The sequence below is a fragment of the Solenopsis invicta genome, chromosome 15, assembly GCF_016802725.1.
Source record: "Solenopsis invicta isolate M01_SB chromosome 15, UNIL_Sinv_3.0, whole genome shotgun sequence".
NCBI classification, from domain to species: domain Eukaryota; kingdom Metazoa; phylum Arthropoda; class Insecta; order Hymenoptera; family Formicidae; genus Solenopsis; species Solenopsis invicta.
This window is the reverse complement of record NC_052678.1, coordinates 9,062,576-9,083,537: the sequence shown is the minus strand read 5'-3', so window position 1 is coordinate 9,083,537 and position 20,962 is coordinate 9,062,576. Positions and strand designations below refer to the sequence as shown.

The 20,962-nt window shown below is 38.1% G+C and overlaps 2 protein-coding genes and 2 long non-coding RNA genes across 5 annotated transcripts; 2 read left to right on the top strand and 2 right to left on the bottom strand.

Annotated features, from left to right (window-relative positions):
* Positions 1 to 25: 25 nt before the first annotated feature.
* On the top strand, positions 26 to 8,234 carry LOC105193099 (ankyrin-1). Of its 2 annotated transcripts, XM_011157435.3 has the most exons (8): positions 26 to 1,196; positions 1,875 to 2,298; positions 4,544 to 4,596; positions 4,885 to 5,228; positions 5,412 to 5,652; positions 6,057 to 6,300; positions 6,653 to 7,279; positions 7,660 to 8,234. In XM_011157435.3, exons 4-7 carry the CDS (start codon positions 4,885 to 4,887, stop codon positions 7,204 to 7,206), a joined length of 1,383 nt encoding a protein of 460 aa, XP_011155737.1. In that variant the 5' UTR covers positions 26 to 1,196; positions 1,875 to 2,298; positions 4,544 to 4,596; the 3' UTR covers positions 7,207 to 7,279; positions 7,660 to 8,234. The 2 variants fall into 2 exon arrangements, with proteins under 2 accessions (XP_011155737.1, XP_011155736.1); XM_011157434.3 differs by lacking the exon at positions 4,544 to 4,596.
* Positions 5,085 to 5,512, bottom strand: LOC120359667. Its single transcript, XR_005576437.1, has 2 exons — positions 5,373 to 5,512; positions 5,085 to 5,298 (listed from the first exon to the last, which is right to left on the bottom strand). It is a non-coding gene; the product is annotated as an uncharacterized LOC120359667 (long non-coding RNA).
* LOC105193098 lies at positions 7,239 to 20,030 on the bottom strand. The gene is made up of 3 exons (XR_850573.3): positions 18,648 to 20,030; positions 18,533 to 18,568; positions 7,239 to 7,350 (listed from the first exon to the last, which is right to left on the bottom strand). It is a non-coding gene; the product is annotated as an uncharacterized LOC105193098 (long non-coding RNA).
* Positions 9,319 to 12,379, top strand: LOC105193097 (NADH-ubiquinone oxidoreductase 49 kDa subunit). Its single transcript, XM_011157433.3, has 4 exons — positions 9,319 to 9,479; positions 9,608 to 10,041; positions 10,641 to 11,112; positions 11,756 to 12,379. The coding sequence occupies exons 1-4, from the start codon at positions 9,379 to 9,381 to the stop codon at positions 12,159 to 12,161; spliced, it is 1,413 nt and encodes a 470-aa protein (XP_011155735.1). The 5' UTR covers positions 9,319 to 9,378; the 3' UTR covers positions 12,162 to 12,379.
* Positions 20,031 to 20,962: the final 932 nt, after the last annotated feature.

Below are 20,962 nucleotides of genomic sequence, written 5' to 3'. Positions count from 1 at the left end.
TCGCGATCATTTAATTAATGTTTTCAATTTATCGATTAATTTTTTTCAGTAGAAAAGATTTAAAAATTTCGTGAAGCTGTATTTGAATGGTGACCATCAAGGTGATTTTTTTTATTGGCATGTGGAGAAGGTCTTGTTTAAAGTATTAACGTTGTCCGAACGGTAAGAGGTAAGTTTTGAAGCGAGATTATTTTCAAAGTGATGATTATTTTTTTCTTGAAAAATCAAGCTTCTCTCGCTTCGTCGCAGAATGGAAAACAATTCTTTGTCTCCCCTGTGCCCCTCATTGGCTCCGGTGTCACCGTCACGAGTGTTTTCGGTCGCATGCTGCCGGGAAATTCAGAGAAATCGCGGGGTTCGGTTTAATTTCGGATCGGAGGATCAGTGAACTTTCCGAAAGACGTAGTTGTAGACAACGGGACAACGGAGTTGTTGCTCCGCTATTACATATGTATCCGGTGGGACGAGAAAGAGAGGAAGATGGAGAAGGAATCTCTTTGTGCATGCCGCCACGTGTCGCGGATATTTACAGGGCGGTGCGCATTGTATAGGATTATTATTGTGCTGAACGATTATAGGCTATTGATAACTTTTCTCCGAACGGTCACAGAGATGTGTCGTTTGAGCTTAATGCACAATGCAAAACAGAAGCGATAGGAACAGAGAATAAGAAATCGTTCAATACATGTTGAATAAAGAAAGCGTATAAAATATTTCTTATTCAACATATTGAGTTATAGCTTATATTCTTTGTTTTCTATTTCTTATTTTTTTTTCGTTCATTGTACCCGAAGCTTTAGGATCATCGCTGCACCGAGTGTGATTCTCGGAGTATCCCGGGTATTTGGAGAAAGATGAAAAGTATTCGTTATCTACAAACTTGTCGAAAATTGTTACATATTAAAATTAAATAATTATTAACTATATTTTATTTTAATACTCAAATCAATAATCTCTATAATGTCACTGTTGTTGATAAATTTCCGCATAAAGAATCATTTGAATTATAACGCATTTTGTTAATGTTACAGTGTCGTTGTTTGTGTAAACAGATTCCTTGGATGGCGCCAATCATACGCGGTGTATCCGAAACACAGATCTAAATTTCATCGACGAAAACACATACACAATACAGTTCGTCCAATGATAGGATCCTTCGCTCAATGAAATAGCCTCCTTTTTTTCAAATGTACGAGGTAAATTAATAACACAATTTTTCGAGTATTTTTAAACGCAGTCTTAGGTAAATTAATATTTTTTTGTCGTTTTTATTAAATTAATTTTTAAAAATTACAACTTCCTAATTTAATATAAGTAATGTTTTCCAAAATTAACTTTTAATCGAATAGAAATTGATTTAATTTTAATGCAGTTTTGAATTTATTTTTTGTTCATTGCAACATTTAATGTAACCAATTTTATAAACCATTAATTTTAAATAAAAATTATTATTATTAACTTATATTAAATTAAAATAATTTTTAAAATTAAATTACTATATAAATAACAAAATTACTATATAAATGATTAAATAAAATATTTAATATTTTATTTGTAAATTATATTTATGAAGTAACGAAGAAATATTTCTTTTATATAGAAAGAGGTATTTTTTTACTTTTTTTTCCTTTTATATAGATAAATTTTTAACTTAAGAAAAAAAATTTAATAAGTTAAAGTATATGTAAAATAAAAATTTAAAAATAACTAATTGAAATTAAAATTAATTAACTCATTTAAAATTATATAATAAAAAATTTTTCATTCTTAACTTCTTAATTGGTTACTACTCAATCCCGGGGAGATGCATTGTTTCATCATTATTATTCTAAGATTTTTGCAACTCACCCGGTGTATTGTCATTACCATTGCAGTTTCGGCAAATATGTTTTTACCACGCGGATTGTGCCAAGTCAAACCACAAAATATTTTCAAAACAAACGCACGTGAGCGAGGAGCAGGGCATCCTCGGAGTCCGCCTTACGAAGAAGGGCTCGCGGCGCAACGACGTGATCCGCGGTGGTTCCGTCTGTCGGATGATCAGAGAAAAAAGCTCGCGCGCGAAGCAAAGGATGGCTGCGCTTACGCGTCCTCTCGTCTACGCGCTAAAAGACAAAAATTGCGTAGCAGCCAAAAGACACATGCGCGAACTCCTGAGTGCGTACCCCCTTTGTGTTATTTTCGGGCGGCGAGTCGCGCGGCTTCGCCGGAGGCTTTAAATAGGACCGGGTCGTCCAAAGAAGAAGGCAGTTCTCACGACACCGTTCCTACATGCTGGAGCACCGGACCATTTTTGACGTGAGTAAACAATATAAACGTGGTAACATCAAATACACGGTGCGTACGGGAAATGGGCGAGAGTTCGTCATCGTCGTTGAACCGGTCACCGATACCGAATGTCGCGATCAGCACCGACCACCCGAGAGTCGAGACGTCAGAGTGACAAGCAATCCGGTTGTTCTCGCAGTATGGGATTTTTTTTATTTTTATTGTGATTTCCAATTGATGCAAGATTGAAGAATAAACTGCCGAGAGATTCCGATGTTGCCCCATGATTAATTTCTGCCTAGAATATTTTTTTCCAGAAACTATATTCTGTAAAAAATTTATAGTAAGATTGATAATTATTTTCTTCTTTTCCTCTTCTTTTCCTCCCTTAAATTTGCACGAAAATCAATCTGGATCGAAATACATCGTCTACTAAATTAAAATCAGGAGAACCGAGTAAAATCTAATTTAATATACGACTAAAGTCTTTTAATTAATAGCTTACGTGCCAACAAATTTCTTATACATATATATGATATCTGCACGTTTTGTGTAGAGATATACTGTAGAATTATTTAAATATAAAAAATATTGCGTTACTCGAAACGATTAAACTTAGTGAATAATTTAATAATATATTACTACAATGCTATAGGGTATTATTATATTTAATAATACTTTTTTTGCTCAACTCCGGCAGCTTTTGCTTCCGGTTTCACGACGGAAGTCTCAGTTGCGTCATGCGACAGGTGTCAAACTGTAATATCTGGAGCACAAGCTACTTCCGCTTCGATGCTTGAAGTATATCGCCAAATTGCGCGATATTATCAAGATCTTGCATCAATTCGGACTAAATGTTTACGATAGTCAGATATGCGCGGCGAAAATTGGCAGTGAATATCGAGTCTTTTGCGTCGTTACCGCGCTGGTCGGATCGATCTTTATCTTACGAGAAAACTAAGAATACGTCGCTCGATACATAATTATTACTTGCCGTTTTAACGATCCAAGAGTCGCAATGAAGAATCAGCCTATCACACCTTGTATAAATTTACAGAATGTGTCGTTATCACATTAATTTCCGTTCGCGGGTTTGTTTTACAAAAATTCACTTGTTTGAAGTTAATAATTATAACTGTAGTTTTTATAATATATAACTGACTCGATTTTTAACAACCATTGACATTGAACAATCAAATAAAATCGCAAATTGAAATTAAGGTTCAGTATAATGATTTGAAAGCTCGCAGATGATCTTGATTAAAATTTTATCTAACGAGATTCTTCTTGAGATTAACCAACTAAAATAGAGAGTGGCAAAGAATTTCCTTAATTAAATTTAGCTATTTCATTCAACTTCAAAATTATCCAAAATAAATTTGCGCTTTTCTGAAAATTCGACAAGATAAATCCCAAAATTATACAATTTAGGTTGCTCTTTTTCAATTCGAAAAAAATCGCTTGGATCTTCGTTACACTGAATTTCGCGATTGTTCGGGTAATAAAGGGGCAAGTGGCTGCGGTTAGAGCGCATCGCGCGCCAGATCTCCGCGGAGGCGCAGACTGCGTGATTCTCAATCGACGACGCCGCGGAACTTCCGGCATCATCGCCAAAATTGCGCTGTCCTCTTGGCAGAGTCTCTGGTGCTCGTGACGCGCGTCAGCGAAGTTTCCCGCTGCGGGGAACAGCGATTGCATTACTCACCTATCGTCAGCCAAATCGTGTCTCGCGGAGGTCGTTGTGGGATCACCGTCAGAGGAAAGACTTCGCGCGGCTGCGATTTCACAGCGATTTGCAATACCAGCGATGCTCGGATTCTGGAATCGAGGCCTTTTTCCACTGTATCCCACCGGATGCTCCTTTATCGCGATATAAAATTTGTACAACACTTTTTTTTGTATTCATTGCAGTTAAATTTACATTTACCAATACCGTTATGTTTCTTTCCAATCTTACAGATACTCTCTTGCGACTTTTTAATATCTTTATTGTTTAATTTCTACTGTGTTTTTGCAGTAGAAAAGATCGTAAACTAGGGATGCGGTGGAGAAACCTCAGAAATGTATATATTTCTTTTATATACGGAATCTCGCTAAAAAAATTACGTCCATCTTTTTTTTTCATAATTAACACGATTCGTTATGTCTCTCTTGTTAATTAATTATTGAGACAAGATGCGAAATTATGCAGCATTAAAATATTTTTCTAATTGTGCGAGTTAGAATGAGTGTGAGTCGAAATGCTTATTAATCTCCCTTGCTTCTTACATTGCAGATTTATCGGATTTCCGTGCTCGTCGTGTAAGGCAAATCAGACTCGATCTTAAAGTGCGTATCAACGTTAGATGCATGTCGTGCACGTGTATTGTCCTGTGACAAATCCTCGTGAAAGATTTTTCATCAGTTTCTCTCTCTGCGAAATATCCTAAATTTTCGTTGTTAGAAATAACGTTCGCGTTACGTATCGATGAAAAACCCGTCTCGCTGTAAAATCCTCATTGCGCGAGAGATGATGCACGCGTTATGCAATCTTCCTTCTATCGTCCCCTCTCGTTCTTTCTCTCACTTCGGCACTTCTCTCTATCTCTGTACCTCTCTTCGTGTTACGCCACGTAGATGCCGACCGAGTGCATCGCCAACCCGTTGCAGCGGGAACTGGCCGACTCGATAATACGGCTGCAGCCACTCGACGAGATCCGCATCCTCCTCGCTTGCGGTGCCAAGCCGAACGAACCGGTCACCCAGGGCCTTAGGCCCCTGCACTACGCTGTCTGGCAGCGGTACACTGAGGCCGCTCAGCTGTTGCTGGTGCGCGGCGCCGACATCGACGCCACCGACGAGTGCGGCTACTCGGCCCTGCATCTCGCCGCCGAGCACGGCTACCTGGACCTGGTGAAGTTGCTGCTGAAGTATGGCGCCAAGGTGGATCATCGGCAGGACACGGGGGAACTTTTCCCCAGGTGCGTCGTGCGACTTGTAGCATCGACTGGTAGTCATTGATGACCATAGCTATCGATATCTTTTAAAATACTTGTAAAAGAAAAATGTCATTAAAAAGTGCACCATTCAACAATTAATAATTTTTACTTTTTATGTCAGATCACCTTGTCAGTATTCTGTATTCTCGCCATTTTTTGATTCAGGACTATGTTGTGCGATGAGCCGCTACGCCTGGCCCTACGGAACCGTCACGTCGAGGTCGCGAGGATCCTGCTCGAGGCCGGCGCTAATCCGAACAAGAGGTACTTCTTTGGCTCCGAGATCAATCTGGTATCGCCCTTGGACCTGGAATGTATGGAGCTGCTGTTAGCCTTCGGCGCCCATCCGAACACACGGGATCGTGCCGGTCTGACGCCTCTCATGAAGGCCGCCAGACTACCGCAGGTATACAAAAGCAATGTGTGAGATAGAGGACCTGCCCGAACAACCGTAAAATCATATTTTTCGCGAAGCCGGTTCGAAGTTACTTAAAAATCATTTCAAAGAGAAAGAAAGAGATCTCTAAAGACTTCATTCCATTTTCTTTCTCTTTAAACCTTTTTCAAGGGTATCTTTTTAATACTTCAAAATAAGTTTTATCCTCAAATTTCCCAACATTCATAATTATTTTAACGTAACTAAATTAATAAATTTTACGTGCTATTAACTTTAATTTAGTTGAAAAAGAATATTAACTTATCCAATCTCGACTGTTTTTAAACGTTCTTAAATGTTTAAATGTTTTTAAATGTTTCATTTACAATCTTTGTAATCGCGAAGAAGACTGATTCTCATCGCGAATGCTGCAGGGTATAGCCTCGGTGCTCCTGCTGCTGAGTTACGGCGCGGACGTAAACGCGACGGCGGACGCCAGGCACGACTACCGGACGGTGCTGCACTACGCGATTCTCGGCGGCGACCCGGCTGTGATTAATCTGCTGCTGAAGCAAGGCGCCCGACTGGATCTCGGGCCGGACTATCAGAAACCGACAGCCCTAGATCTGGCCATACTCAAGGGTGACCCGTCGATCGTCGAGATGCTGCTCGAAGCGGGTGAGTTGCGGTATCTCGGGCCGATAACGCTGGCATACGGCCGAAATCGCGCGGCATCCGAAGGCCGAATACGCGCGTCCGGTATTAAATCTATCCGTGTCGTGCAACTGTTTTTTTTTTCACTCGTACATTAGACCGCTCGTCGGCCAAGAGCCGTTCTCGACGGTGTTGATTAACGACGTCGACGGACTGTCGCTTTTATTTTGACAAATTGGCTAGATAACACGTTGACAATTATGTCTAAAATTACATAACTATCTAAATATTTTAATAATAATCATAGTTTAATCGAATCATAAGATCGTCCGGATAAAGAAAAAAAAAATATATTCTTTCAATCGCGGTTCTCTAGGCGCAGACGTGAACGCCTCGTCGCCAATCATCGGCTCGCCGCTACACGTGGCGTGCGCGGACAACATCCCGAACCGGCTGGAGATCCTGTGCATGCTGCTGGAGCGCGGTGCCGATCCCAACCTGGTGATACGTAGCGATGACGGACCGGCGCTGCGACCGGTGCTCGCCGAGTACGTCGCCTCGAACGAGAACCCGTCGGTGGAGATAGTGGCACTGCTGCTGAAGTACGGCGCCCGGGTGGTGATCAAGACGCAATTCCGCGATCCGCACGGCATCCTTAACTCCCTGCAGAACACGGCCGACAAGCCGCGGCTGCTGCGCGCACTGTTGGAGGCGGCGGAGAGCTTCGATCCTTGCATGATACGACGGTCCAGCAGTCTGACGGACGCGCAAAAGGCCCTGGTGATGGAGGCGGCCAGGACCCCGTTGCCGTTGACTCATCAGGCGAGACTGATAGTTCGCAAGCTCTGCGGCACCAAGCTACCGAAGATCGTCAGGAAGCTGCAGGTGCCGCAGTCGTTGCATCGTTATCTCCTCTACGACTACTACTAGCCAGCAGATCATTCAGGATCGAAACGTTTGTCAGGATGGATGATATTTGTTGGAGCCCTTCCTTAAATTTCCGGTAAATTGCAAGGCTTTGGATTCTTATATTCCATGCCCAGGGTTTGGTACTCGGGAATAACTAAAAACTCTCTGGAATACGAAACAGCATTGAGTACATATTTTTCGAATTATTAATCATAAATGAAGAATTTATTGATCTGATTAAATTTCTTAACATATTACTCGTAATTCTGGCCAACGTTATATTAATACTTTCATAGATGTCATCTAAAACTATACAAAGAAATTGTTTCAAAATTTTAATACTGATCACTGCTGGTTTCTCTTACAAAGCTTCAATCACGTCAAAATCATAGACTTGAGATAAAAAAAGGTGAATGTTATGTCGCTAAAAACAATCTGTATCGGGAGATCAATCGTCTACTTTTTTTGTTTAAGATTGCTGGTGATGCGGAAGACAAAAAGTATTTGCGCACTACTGTGAGTCTACGTCAATTCAATGAGTACAATAACGAGGCTGTCGAGGCGTCGACCTCTTGTTTCTATTTAGTATTCTTCTTTTACACGGCGCATATAAAGTGATATAATTCTTAGACAGCAGTATATATGTATACGTATATATATATTTTACTTGTACTTATTACGATTCTAGTTACCAAATGTTTTGTATGTATTTTCTCTCTACTTCGTATGTTGAGAAGAACGTTCGCGATCAGAAAAGCGATACAGGATTCTTGTTGCTCAAACGCATGAATAACCGGGATTATAACTGTATGTTCATCGTAAAGTACTCTGGAATCAATATATTGCATACAGAATTTCGGAGTTATACAGCGAAGTTACATAGGTTCGTCGCCCCGCGTTTGTCACTGGGCAAACAGCCGGAGTAGATCTCTTCCAATGGTCGCGAGAAGCCGCGAAGTGATCGACTTTTTTGTACCTTTGTATATACGACGATATATACGCTCAATGTACAATGAAGAGAAATAAAGGAGAATGAAATTGGGACGCTATCCACCTGTGCCTGATCAGCCTAGGGGACCCTACGAATGCTCGGCCGCGCGTCGATTACGACGTGCAGAATGTTGGCCCACGTTGGTGGGAGCAACAATGATCCATACACCATCGCTATCCTCGAAATAGCAGCCTCAATACCGTGACTTACGTCAAACTTTTGGCAGTCGCGTTGCCCGTGAGGAAACTCGAGGTTCCTGCACACCTGCGCGGGCGCGAGTTTAATGAGCCTGAACGATTCGCGTGAACGAACGAGTTTTTTTTTTATCTTTTTATAATAATATTAATATTAAGAAGATGTAAAAATTGGAAATGAAACTATGTGACAGTGGTGCGTTAATTGCACTGCATTGGTTTCACGAATAGGATCCATGGAAATTCCATGGCACTCCTCCAAGCTCGGTCCGAAATATATCCATGAGAGAAGCGACGGTCCCCGCGATTTTTCGTTTTGCGAACGAGCGCCTATTCGCGGTGCGACTTTTCAAGTTTAGGCGCAAATAGAAGCAGTAGTCAAAGGTCAAGATCCGCGCGCTCGCGACTACGATTCAGATTCGCGGAAATAAATGGACGGTGCTTCAAATGAGATGCGCGAATAGAGGGAAAGACTATTTATAGTAAATTAATTTTAATATATATAGAAACGGAAATATACAAAATTGTAATTACAAATATGAATATTGCAAGTAGTGTGTAGAAGTTTACATGCAAAGTTTAAAGAATAAGTTCCTCTTAGAAAAGAAGTTCTGAAAAATTAATTTCAAAGATCAACTCCCTTAGAAATTAATTTTCTCATAACTTTCTATCTAAGAGGGACTCATTTTTTAAACTTTGCACATACCTTCTGGATAGTGTATGGAAGTTACATGCACAATTTGAAGAACAAGTCCTTTTCATGACAAAAGTTATGAAAAAGTTATTTAGGCATCTTTTTTTCCTCTTTAGTAAATTGTAAATTAAGTTCGTTCCACGTCTCTTGATACCCAATGAATTTCTATCTATAGAGTTATTGGGAGAACTCTATGGTTAACAAACTGATAGTGACAGCAATTATTTCGCGTTTAAATTTATACCGAAATGCCACGCATGCGCAAAAATGCGGCCTCGCTACTAGCTACTCTTGCTAGCAACATGCCATGAGCCATGGCGGCTAGACTGTTGAGTTCAATCCTGCGTAAAAACGCAGGATTCTTCGGCGCCAGCAGGTTGCTGGCACCAAATAATGCACCGGCGATCATTGATGCGTGAGTAAAATTAATTATGCTTAAACGTGGCTTTGTTCTTAATCGCGTATGTGCGTTATGTAACGACATAACCTATCTGTCCGCCGTACTGTATGACAGACATTACTAACAATACGCGTGTTTTGCAGTCAGCATCGTAATGCCCATCAATGGAACCCAGACAGAGAGTTCCTCGAGCAATTCAACCGACCGGTAATGTACGCCACGGAGAAGCTCGACTGGATTCCGCCACAGAACGAGTCTATGCTGGCGGATAGCCCCTTGGCGGAGCAAACCATACAGAATGTGAAACTTAACTTTGGGCCACAGCATCCAGCTGCGCACGGTGTACTCCGGCTAATCCTGGAATTAGACGGCGAGATCGTGCTCAGCGCAGATCCACATATTGGTCTCCTGCACCGTGGCACGGAGAAACTGATCGAATACAAGACCTACATGCAGGCGCTACCCTACTTTGATCGCTTGGACTACGTCTCTATGATGTGTAATGAACAATGTTTCTCCTTGGCGATTGAGAAGCTGCTGAATATAGACGTGCCACTGCGCGCGAAATATATTCGAGGTAAAAACAATATGTGTTCTCTCTTAATTGAAATAACATTGAATATAGGTGAGTTTCTTAATTCATCAATTGAACAATTTTGCTCTGCAAAAGCTTTGCAAATAATATGATTGATCGATGAATTAAAAAAGTTCATGCTGGAATGAGTACGCATTTCTGTGTACATTGAGGTTTATTTTGATTAAAAGTGTATGTTGATTCAGATTTTAATCTTTATTTGGATCTGACCTATTCGAAAATTGTGAATCTAGAAAGTTCGAATATGAGTCACATATTGAATTTTATAAACTTACATTAAAAATAACTGTATCAATAACTTTGTAATCAATATTTCATAAGATTCTTTTTTTATTATCTATATATTAAATATTCTATATAATATCTATATTTTATCAAACAATAATTATGTTAATTAAAAGTTATGTCTCAACGATTCAATTTGAATAAAATTTTGTCGATTTGATTCAGATTCAAAGAAAGAAAGAAAATTTGATTCAATTCGATTCAATGTAAAAAACCTTGACTCATACATCTATAATTCTTATAAATTTGTAATTCAAAGCTCTTCAAATCTAATAGAAATCTCTCCTTGCTTGCAGTTCTTTTCGCGGAGATCACGAGGATTCTGAATCACATTATGGGCGTTGGAACGCACGCGTTGGATATTGGGGCTCTAACGCCTTTCTTTTGGCTGTTCGAAGAACGAGAGAAGATGATGGAGTTCTATGAGCGCGTAAGCGGCGCTCGCATGCATGCAGCCTACGTACGACCCGGTGGTGTCTCCTTGGACATGCCGTTGGGTCTGATGGATGATATATACGATTGGGCCTCCAAGTACTCCGAACGATTGGACGAGGTGGAAGATTTGTTAACGGAGAATAGAATTTGGAAACAGCGCACTATCGATATCGGTTGTGTATCCGCGGAGGATGCGCTAAACTGGGGCTTCAGCGGCGTAATGTTACGAGGCTCTGGAATAAAGTGGGATCTGAGAAAAGTTGCACCTTATGACGCTTATCACCTGGTGGATTTTGATATTCCGGTTGGCACGAATGGCGATTGTTACGATAGGTAAGAGGGTCGAGACTTGAATTAATATAGTATTTAAAAAATGGTATTAAAACCCAAGGAAAGAATAAATTACTAAAAAATTAAAAGAAAAAATAACTGAATATTCTAACCAAAGATATATATGTAATACACTGAAGAAATCCTTTGATGATCCATTTAGTTATAGTAAATTGTTTTATTATTCAGTGTAATCTAAATAACAAAACAATTCATTAATAATTTTAAATAATTACGACATTTTAATTTCATATAAATAAGTCTTGAAATTAAAAATTTTTTAATTAGTTTTCAATTTTAATGCAATTTTTAGCAAAATTAATTTTATAAAATATTAATTTTTTGTTATAGAATTTAAAAATATATTTTATATTTGATATGGAAATATTAAGCAGTAAGATTTGTTTTGACCAAAAATGTGGCATTTCTTCTTATTCCTTATGGTACTCGGTCTAATACTTAACTTATTATTGTAAATTAATTTTATAAGTCATTAACTTAATTTTGTTAAAATTATTAACTTATCAAACTTTGATAATAATTTGCGAAACAGCTGTTTAAATGAATAGAAAATACCATTATGCGATATATGCAATTTGGATATTATTTATAACATATTTGGCGCCATGCCTCTCTTGGATTTTAGATACCTGTGTCGCGTCGAGGAAATGCGACAATCATTGCGCATCATCCACCAATGTCTGAATCAGATGCCCGCGGGAGAAGTGCGATGCGACGACGCCAAGATTGTACCGCCGCGGCGGGAGGAGATGAAGAGCAGCATGGAAGCGCTTATCCATCACTTCAAATTGTTTACCCAGGGTTTCCAAGTACCACCAGGAGCGACGTACACCGCCATCGAGGCACCGAAGGGCGAGTTTGGCGTATACCTTGTCAGCGACGGTAGCAGCAAACCGTATCGGTGCAAGATCAAAGCGCCAGGCTTCGCCCATCTCGCGGGTCTGCAACGCTTCGGGCCCAAGCATTTCCTCGCTGACATAGTCGCTATCATTGGCACGCTGGATGTCGTGTTCGGCGAGATTGATAGATAATTTCCTAATGATCGATAATTTGTATAGCGTAGAAAACAATTTAAAAAGTAAGTAATATAAATATGATTGTATTTGTTACATATTTAAGAATTTACGAAACTGGTATATATTTGCGTGTTACGCGTAATATCACGCGTGCACATAACACATGCGATGAGCGTATAAATATTGTGTATATATAACTCATCGCACGGAATAAAATGAAATGATGATAAATATTATTGTTTACGTTGAATGATGCGCTCCTATATACCGAGAATATATAAAACTCCTTTCATTTTTAGTTTCTTGTGGTGATGTTGTACCTAAAGTGTTAGCTGTCCAATCCTCAGAGATCACGTTGATTCGCGTGCGATAAGAAAACAAAAACCGCGCGTTTCTTCTAGCCGCGAGTTTTTTTAATTAAAACGCTGTAACAGCTTGCGGTACGGCGCTGTGTCGCAGTACGCGACGCGCTCTCTGAGTCTCTATGAGAGATGCGCAATTCTTCCGCACGCAAACTATAATGCAAAATGCAATTGGCAAATGGCAAGAGAGAATTACAAGACACCTTCGTTGCGCGCAAGAACGGAGAACGGAGACGTCGTTTCGCAAATCTCTTCTTTCAATACAAATATGAAACGGCATTAATTATCTCTGAGGACAGTTACATCTAGATACTATAAATGTTACGGCGGAATCGATTAAAACGCAATAAAGAAACAAAATGACTGACCTAAATTCCAAATTCCAATTTGCACTATAACTCGAAACAAGAAGCTAAAAATGAGAGGAGAAACCTTTCGTTTATTTGTGAAATTATTTTTAATCTTTTTTTACAATGTTATTTATACCAAAGAAAAAAATAATTTCAAAAGTTTTTATTTTCATTTTAATATAAATTTGTTCAACTGCAATAATGGAAAACTTTAATATTTTTTCACAAATTTGTTTTTTATAGATGTTGCCTAATCACAAGATGAGTATTTCGCATATAAATCTATCACTATTTATAGCCTGTCAATAGATTTAACATCTTGTTCTTGCGAAATTAGTATGGCGCAGCGCGTGATACTCGAATTCATTTACATTGATGAATTTGACGTTGATGGAATGTCAAGTTCATTTTATTGCTTTCTAAACTGGTTAGAGAGAACAGAGAACAAGTTAAATTTTCATTCGTCCTTTAATGTGGTATGCAAGAGAAACACGTCATAGAAGCACGTTGATTCACACTTACGAATCCATTCCTCTTATGGAATGGAATCGGCAGCGCCTGCAAGACACCGGTCGACCTCCACTATGCCATTTCATTTCATTTATCCATACCGCACTTATGTGTGAATGCGTATGAGCTTCCGTCGTCGAGAGGAGAGAACTTCTGTACCCAATGCTGCGCAACGCGCAGTAACTGGGATTTGCACTTCAAACAACTGCGTAAGAAATAAAAGCTAATCAACATCATAAAGTAATATCACAAAGAAACATGTATTTATGACAGTAAATACATGTTTTTCTTCTTTCCTTTTTGTTGTATGTCGACGAAAAAAAAGAGGACTCATACGTCAAGAGTCGAGACGACGGAGATGATACTCGCGATAGATGTCCGTTGCAATGGGAGGAAATCGTAGTTCATCTAATTACCGTGTCCTCCTGTCAAGCACGACGAGAAGTCAAAGCGTTGGCTTTCTCTATTCCTTTCCCTGGTGAAAACTGAAGTTCGCGTTTATATGCCAGCGAGACGATAATGTAATTTTCAAATGAGTTGCCGACACCCAAGAGACTCCCTTTACGAAAATACATTGAGTTAGACCTATTTGTACCAATATAAATTAAACTTGGTTTAACTTACTTTCTATCGTTTTCTATTTTTTTTGCTAAGAATTAAAAAAACGATAGAAAGTAAATTAAACCGCGAAACTAAAGATTGATCTATATTGGTGCAAACGGGCCTTAGAGAACTTACGCAAAATCGATCACACAAATTATCAGCCTGATTTCTAGTGGTATATAATCAAAGTTGGATAAGTTAATTTTTTTTAAAACTAAATTAAGTTAAAATTCACGACTTATAAAATTAATTAGTTACGTTAAAAATGTATGAACAAAAAACTCAGGAAAAAAAGTGTGTTAAGATTATATTAAAAATTAATTTTAAAAGGCATTATTTAAATTATATTAAATTGAAATGTAGTAGTTTTTTTTTTAAATTAGATGATTCTAAATAATAAAACAATTACAATAAAGGAACTTCAAATATAAAAATACGTAATTATATAATATATTAGTCTTGTAGTTTCACTCAAGTAAATTATCCTCTACAAATATATGATAATATATTAATACGCACAATTAATATGAAGATGTAATCGTGTGCTAATTTTATTAGGTATTTTTTCTAACTGAAAAAAGTAATTAAAAAAAGAAGATAATGAAGATAATAAGTTAAATTATTAAAAGAGAGATACATTGGTTGTACATACATTATGTATCGGTAAAGAATTTTTCAAGACCTAAAAATTTAGAAAACATCCGGTTTAACTACTTTATTTAAGATAGAATTTAACTAAATTAAATTAAGATTAATGATTTATAAAATTAATTTAATTATATTAAAAGTGTCATGAATAAAAAGTTAACTCAGAAGTTGCGTTACGATTAAATTACATAAGATTACATAAAATACGATGAATTAATTTTGAAAAACATTTATATAAAATTAGAATATAATTTTTTTTTAATTAAATTACACAAAAATACTAAAATAATTGCAGTGACTCATCAAATAAATTTAATATTTTATTTGTAAATTAAGTTTGTATGATTTTATCAAATTTTGATTTTTTACTTTCTCATATTCGAATATTCAACAGTAATTAGAAAATTGTTTGATGAGCTATTTTACTTGAAAGAGTGTTAAAATTTAATTATCTTTTAAATATACTTTTATAAATATTTGAAACAATTACGTAAAAGAAAAAAGTTATTTTTTATGGTTTTTATTTGAGTATTTTTTTCAATTACGAAATTAAATAATTTCTTATTTGCTTACGGAAGAGGAGTATCCTTGATACACTCTGCTAACGTAGATATATAATTAAAATAAGCAATAATGCTCCTGGCGGAGCAAACAAGAAAAGACCTCGGTTCGTAAGAGTTCATCACAGAGGTAATTAGAGGGAATGAGCCGTAATGATTACTACCGATTAATGTCAAAATAATATTTTTGATAATGAGCTTCTATCTCATCAAGAGCAATCGAAAATGACATAGTATACTTATTATCAAATATCATCATACTTGATACTCGTATGTAATTAGCTAAAATACGAATAGCAAAGCTTTTTTTGTTGCGCAATAATTTACCTTTTTTCTTCATAATGAGTAAAATGCTTGTTAGTTTATACAGTATTGCGACATGTTCCGATTCCATTTAAGTGTCTATTTAGCAGCACTTTTTTCGTAATTATAGGATTAAACATCGTGTCCGCGATTATTAATGTGCGCGATGTCTTAAATTGCGGTAATTATGAAAAAACCTTAAGCATCTGGAGCATATAACGATAATGTATGACCATCATTTGCAAATTACATTTAAATGTTTCTTCAAATAGCCTCTCATAAAAATCTCGCAAATTACTAAAATCTCTTTCATTTTTGATTTTGCCATTCATCAAATCAATATTTTTTATGCTAATTATATCTATGCTAATTAACACAATATCTATGCAATACGCCGCGAATTTATTATCTGTATTTAAAAAAAAATGGTATTCCAAAAAGTTATTTGATTTTTCTATCGTTCAAGCATTTAAGAGATCAGATACGGAAAGAGCGAATTTGTTGAAGTATTAAAAAATTTAGCTAGACATAGATTTAAAAATAATTTTCTTGGCCTCTCAAAATAATAATTATGTAGGACACGCAAGCTAATTGTTGGAATATAAAAGCTTTTTGCAGAATTTATCATCATAATTGAGCAACCTACATAATTATTTTAACGGTCCAGAAAAATTATTTTCGGATCTGTATCCAGCTAAATTTTTAGGTACGTCGGCAAAAACGTTCTTTCCGGGCAAATGTGCCGCGCGACCTAGAATTTATTTCCATAAGTTTATGTGCGTTGCAGAAAACATTGTTGCTTTTGCCGCGGCATTGCGGCGTCCGACAGTTTTCTTGAGATCTTTTCTCTCTTTATACCCACGCATTACTTTCCAGCGTATTACTCTGAGAACTAGGCCCATCGAGATGCACTTTATTGCGCTTATTGCAAAAGCGCGAGCCGCGCTTAATTATATCAAACACGTTTTTCATTCAAGGCGGTTATTTAAACATCGTATATTTTTTTTTTATTTTCAATAGTTCAAACGAAACGATGGGAATTAATATCGTTTATTACATATCTGATCGCGCAATGATAAAAGACAGATTTAGACGAAGAGTGATGGTGCAAGCGAAGCGCATTTGAATGAAATAGGATACAAAAGAATAAGATTACATAAAATACGATGAATTGAAAAAAATGACGTCAGTAGTTCTATACACCTATTTATTTTAATTATTACTTCTTAAAAAAAAAAAATTTCGCTAACTTGCAAAATTTCCAAACTCAAAGCTATCTCGCGCTTCATTTCGCCTCGCGACGCTCATTCAAGTATCGAAGAGATTTGCGCTTGACGAAGTGAGAGTCTTTCTTCAAAACGAGTAAATGCCGGAACTTACGTCACCGATGAAAGCTGGTCGATAGCGACCTGTGTATATGCACACGTCATATAATACGAAGACGCGATCGTGCAAACAGCAAAAATGCCACTGGCTAACTCTACGTATATCGATGGGGAGAGACTAATGAGTCGTTGGCGTACACCAGAATTTCCTAACTTACAGGCAATCCTTTTTTAGATTACTATGTAATTATTATATTCAGTTATTTATTATTTTAAAAATTTATGATGGGAGAAAGCGTTCTGGAACTGTTAAAAAAAATAAAAAAATAAAAACGCGAATAGGAAATCGCTTTCGCTGATCCGATGCAGTTCAGTTTACTCATAATTCAGAAACGAACGATTACATATTGACGTTTCCGCTCTGCTTCCGCTAACTCGATGATGCTCTTCGAGTTTTTGCGAACGCGATCGTATAAACGATACGCATGATTTATTACATCTGATCACGTAATAACAAAAGACAGATTTGAGAAATGATGGTGCGAGCGAAGTGCATTTGAATAAGATAAGAAATATGGGCGATAAACGAAACAAGCTGTTATAAAAATCTCTTAAATTAGAAATGAGGTTCTAAATTATATAACGGTTCTGATATATTGTTTTAAGAATCGAAATTCGTGTTTCGAAGGAAAGTTACACTTGCCGTAGCAGTGTTACTATTGCGATGCAATCCTAATTAACATTCCTGCGGTGATCGATCGAGCTCTATCTTTCGGATAAGAATTAGCCTTGTTACCAAAGCATGCCATATAGGATGTACTGGGGGAATCATTGAACGTCCTCGTGCGGACACGACAAATTTCAAACCGGTATTTCTCTTTGCGGCGAGCGTTGCGATAAACCGCTAGTGTCGTGACTTTGTAATTTTTAACATTAACTATCCTCGTGATTAAAATAAATTTAAGACGATAAAATACGTTCTGAGCTAAGATGAAATTAGCTAATAGTAGACTGAAACTAGTTTATCTTTTAAGGATGTACGTGTCATGTCTCAAAATATTATCATAAATCTAAAAACTTCATAGATTGTTCTATCATGTTTAAGTATTTCTGTAAAATTTGAGCATTACTCTCTTATTGGTTTAAAGTTGTTAAATTTTCTATTTACTATTGATTCTTATGCAACATCACATTTTTATAGTACTTATTTGCAAATTTGATAAGAAAGTAGCATTATTTAATTAAATCAGAATTTTTACATATACTAATAAAACTTTAATAAACATTCGTGCAAAAATTAATTAGATTATCTACTTGTTTAAAAATTATTTATATAAAATTGCAACAAAATTTTTATTTAGTCATTTTCAATGCAAAAATCATTATAACCAAATTTCTTATTATTTTCTTCTTTGCAGCTGGATTCAAAGCCCAAATTTGGACACTTGTGATCAAAATTTTTGTTGATTACGAAAAAAAAGAAACTCAAGAAGTTTTTACTTTTTAAATTTCGATAACTCTTATTAGCTCGTATTGTATAGCCAAAACAACTTTAAATGCAATGTGGAGAATAAATTGAAATACATTCAATGGAAACATTTATTTTCGCACAGTGCATATGAAGCGTAAATCGATATTCGGTCGGAGCGCAAAATATACATTTGCATAAATATCTTACACGGATTCATTATTCCGATCTAAGATAAGCGTTGACTTTTCACTCACCGACACTCAGCAGCGGAGTTGCAACGCCATGTTGACCTGCAACATACAAATACGAAATCTAGATTAGCGCTAGATAAACGACACAATTAACATTAAAAAAACCAATATAATGTACCACAGGGCTGTTTCGCCGTTGCCCGATGCTCCCCGGGCCTCTGCCAACAGGTCCAGTCAATACACAAATAACACTCGCGAATGAGATTAATTACGATCGCGCGTTAATTATTATCAGCAACGTGCGACACTTTGTTGACGGCGCCCCAGCGAAGCGGCATCACCACGTAGCGAAAGGACACACGACCGCGCGAGGTTATGATCCAGAATGCGTAGATCATTTCGTCGGAACGTTCATTTCATTGTCGCCCACGAAAACTCGGAAGTAACTGCGCGTATGTATAAAGTAAAGTCGGCATCGGTGATAGCACGCGAGCTAGTGCGCGATTTTTCTCCGAGAAAAGATTTCTTTCTGGAAAGTGCACACGTACGTTATCAATCGTTGGTCCGTGATCAATGGCGGTGTCAATTCGACGGCGGGGCGGGGCGCGGCGCTGCTGCTCTAGTAGCGAAGCGTCGCGGGGTCGCGGACGGCGGCAGCGGCGGGTGAAAGATGCGGCGGATCGCGGATCGATTTCGTGTCGCGTTTCTCCGCGGTAGGTAGATCCGCAGGAAGCTCGATTTTTGATTTTGACAACAACCGAGGAGCCGCCGTGATATGCGTGACCGATGGACGATGAGCCTGTACCCAGTGAGAAATGACAATGGAATCGATATCGAATCGATATCAAAGTGACGATTTCGACATCGATTCTACGTCAAAATCATCATTTTGATGTCGATTCGATATCGATTCCATTATTATTTCTCACTGGGTGCAGTAGCATGGCGGAACAGCAGTCGAAGGACCGGAGCAGCTACGCATTTTGACGGCCGTGCAAGTTCCGATCTCGCCGCGTGTGTCTCGGTACGTACCGAATTCGAGTGTTTATGCGCAATGATGTGCAGTGAAATGAGTGTTCTGTACGGTGACGATCGTCCTGGGACATTTGTGTTGACTCTTCGCCGGGCGATGGACGCGAGGGAGGGTGTCCGCCATCTTCGCACCGCACGGTTTACCGCCCGTTTTTTTCTGGACGTGAAGCGTGAAGTTTGGCACCAACGAGTCTCTCTCGTCGCAAGCTTCGTGCCGTTCGTACGCGTACTCCTTCGCGTAGCGTCATCGATGTCGTGAACCGAGTTTTCTTTACACGTATTTGCCGAGTTTTCGTGAGTAACCTGCAGTGAGATAAACGCGTTCGAACGAGACAGCGAGATCGCTCGAAGACGCGCGCGTTTTTGTTGTTGCGGGACGGCATGAAGGTTAAGGTTAATTCATCCCGCGCGAATCACCGCGAGATTCGTCCGACCAACACATTGCGCATTCCAGCTCGCGTGTTATCAATGTCGAACGACTTTGCGTTGTATGCGCAGTTACTTTCCAGTTTTCGTGGCCGATAATGAAATGAACGTTCCGGAATATCGATTTACGCATTCTGGATCATAACCTCGCGCGGTCGTGTGTTCTTTCGCTACGTGGTGATGCCGCTTCGCCGGGGCGCCGTCAACGAAGTGTCGCACGTTGCTTCGATAATAATTAGCGCGCGATTGTAATTGATCTCTCATTCGCGAGTGTTATTTATGCATTGACTGGACCTGAGAGGAGGCGGAGGCCCGGGCGGCATCGAGCAACGGAAGAATCCTGTGGTGAGTGACATTACATCAGTCTTAATGTTAATTGTTTATCTAGCTCTAACCTAGATTTCGTATTTGTATGTTGACGTATTTTTTAATATACATATGTCTGGTTGGCGTATTTTTTAAATCTATGTCCGAATAACGTATTTTAATAAATTTATAATTTTTTTCCGAGTGTCTATCCACCAAGTAATTTTTTTCATTGGTCATAATGCACGAATATGTATTTAGAAAGGAGCATGCGCCTTGAGCTTGCTTTGATACTCGTGCAAATTCAAATGGCTAGGCATTTCTGTTTTCTATCTATGATATATCAGCACAGCTACACGATGATTCACATTTCCTGTAATGGAGAGGCACGAAGTCGTGTGTGTGAAGCTGGCGTATCATTTCATGGAAACTCACGAAATGTTGAGAGTTCTGGCTTTATTTACAATAGTTCTATAGTTCCTGATAGATAAAACAAATAGTTCTGGCCTTTAAAGCGAAAAAAACGTATAGGACAAAGTGAGACGCCAGGTTCACGCAGCGTCTCAGTTTGTCCTGCGTCATTTTCCAGACCCAATTCTTGTAGGATTTTAAAAGATCTATAGTTCTAGATGAGTTCTAGAAAGAGTTCTAGCGTTTAACATAGTTTATTTAATAAAAAAAAAAAAATATATAAAACATTTATTTTATAATATTACATAATAGAGTTCC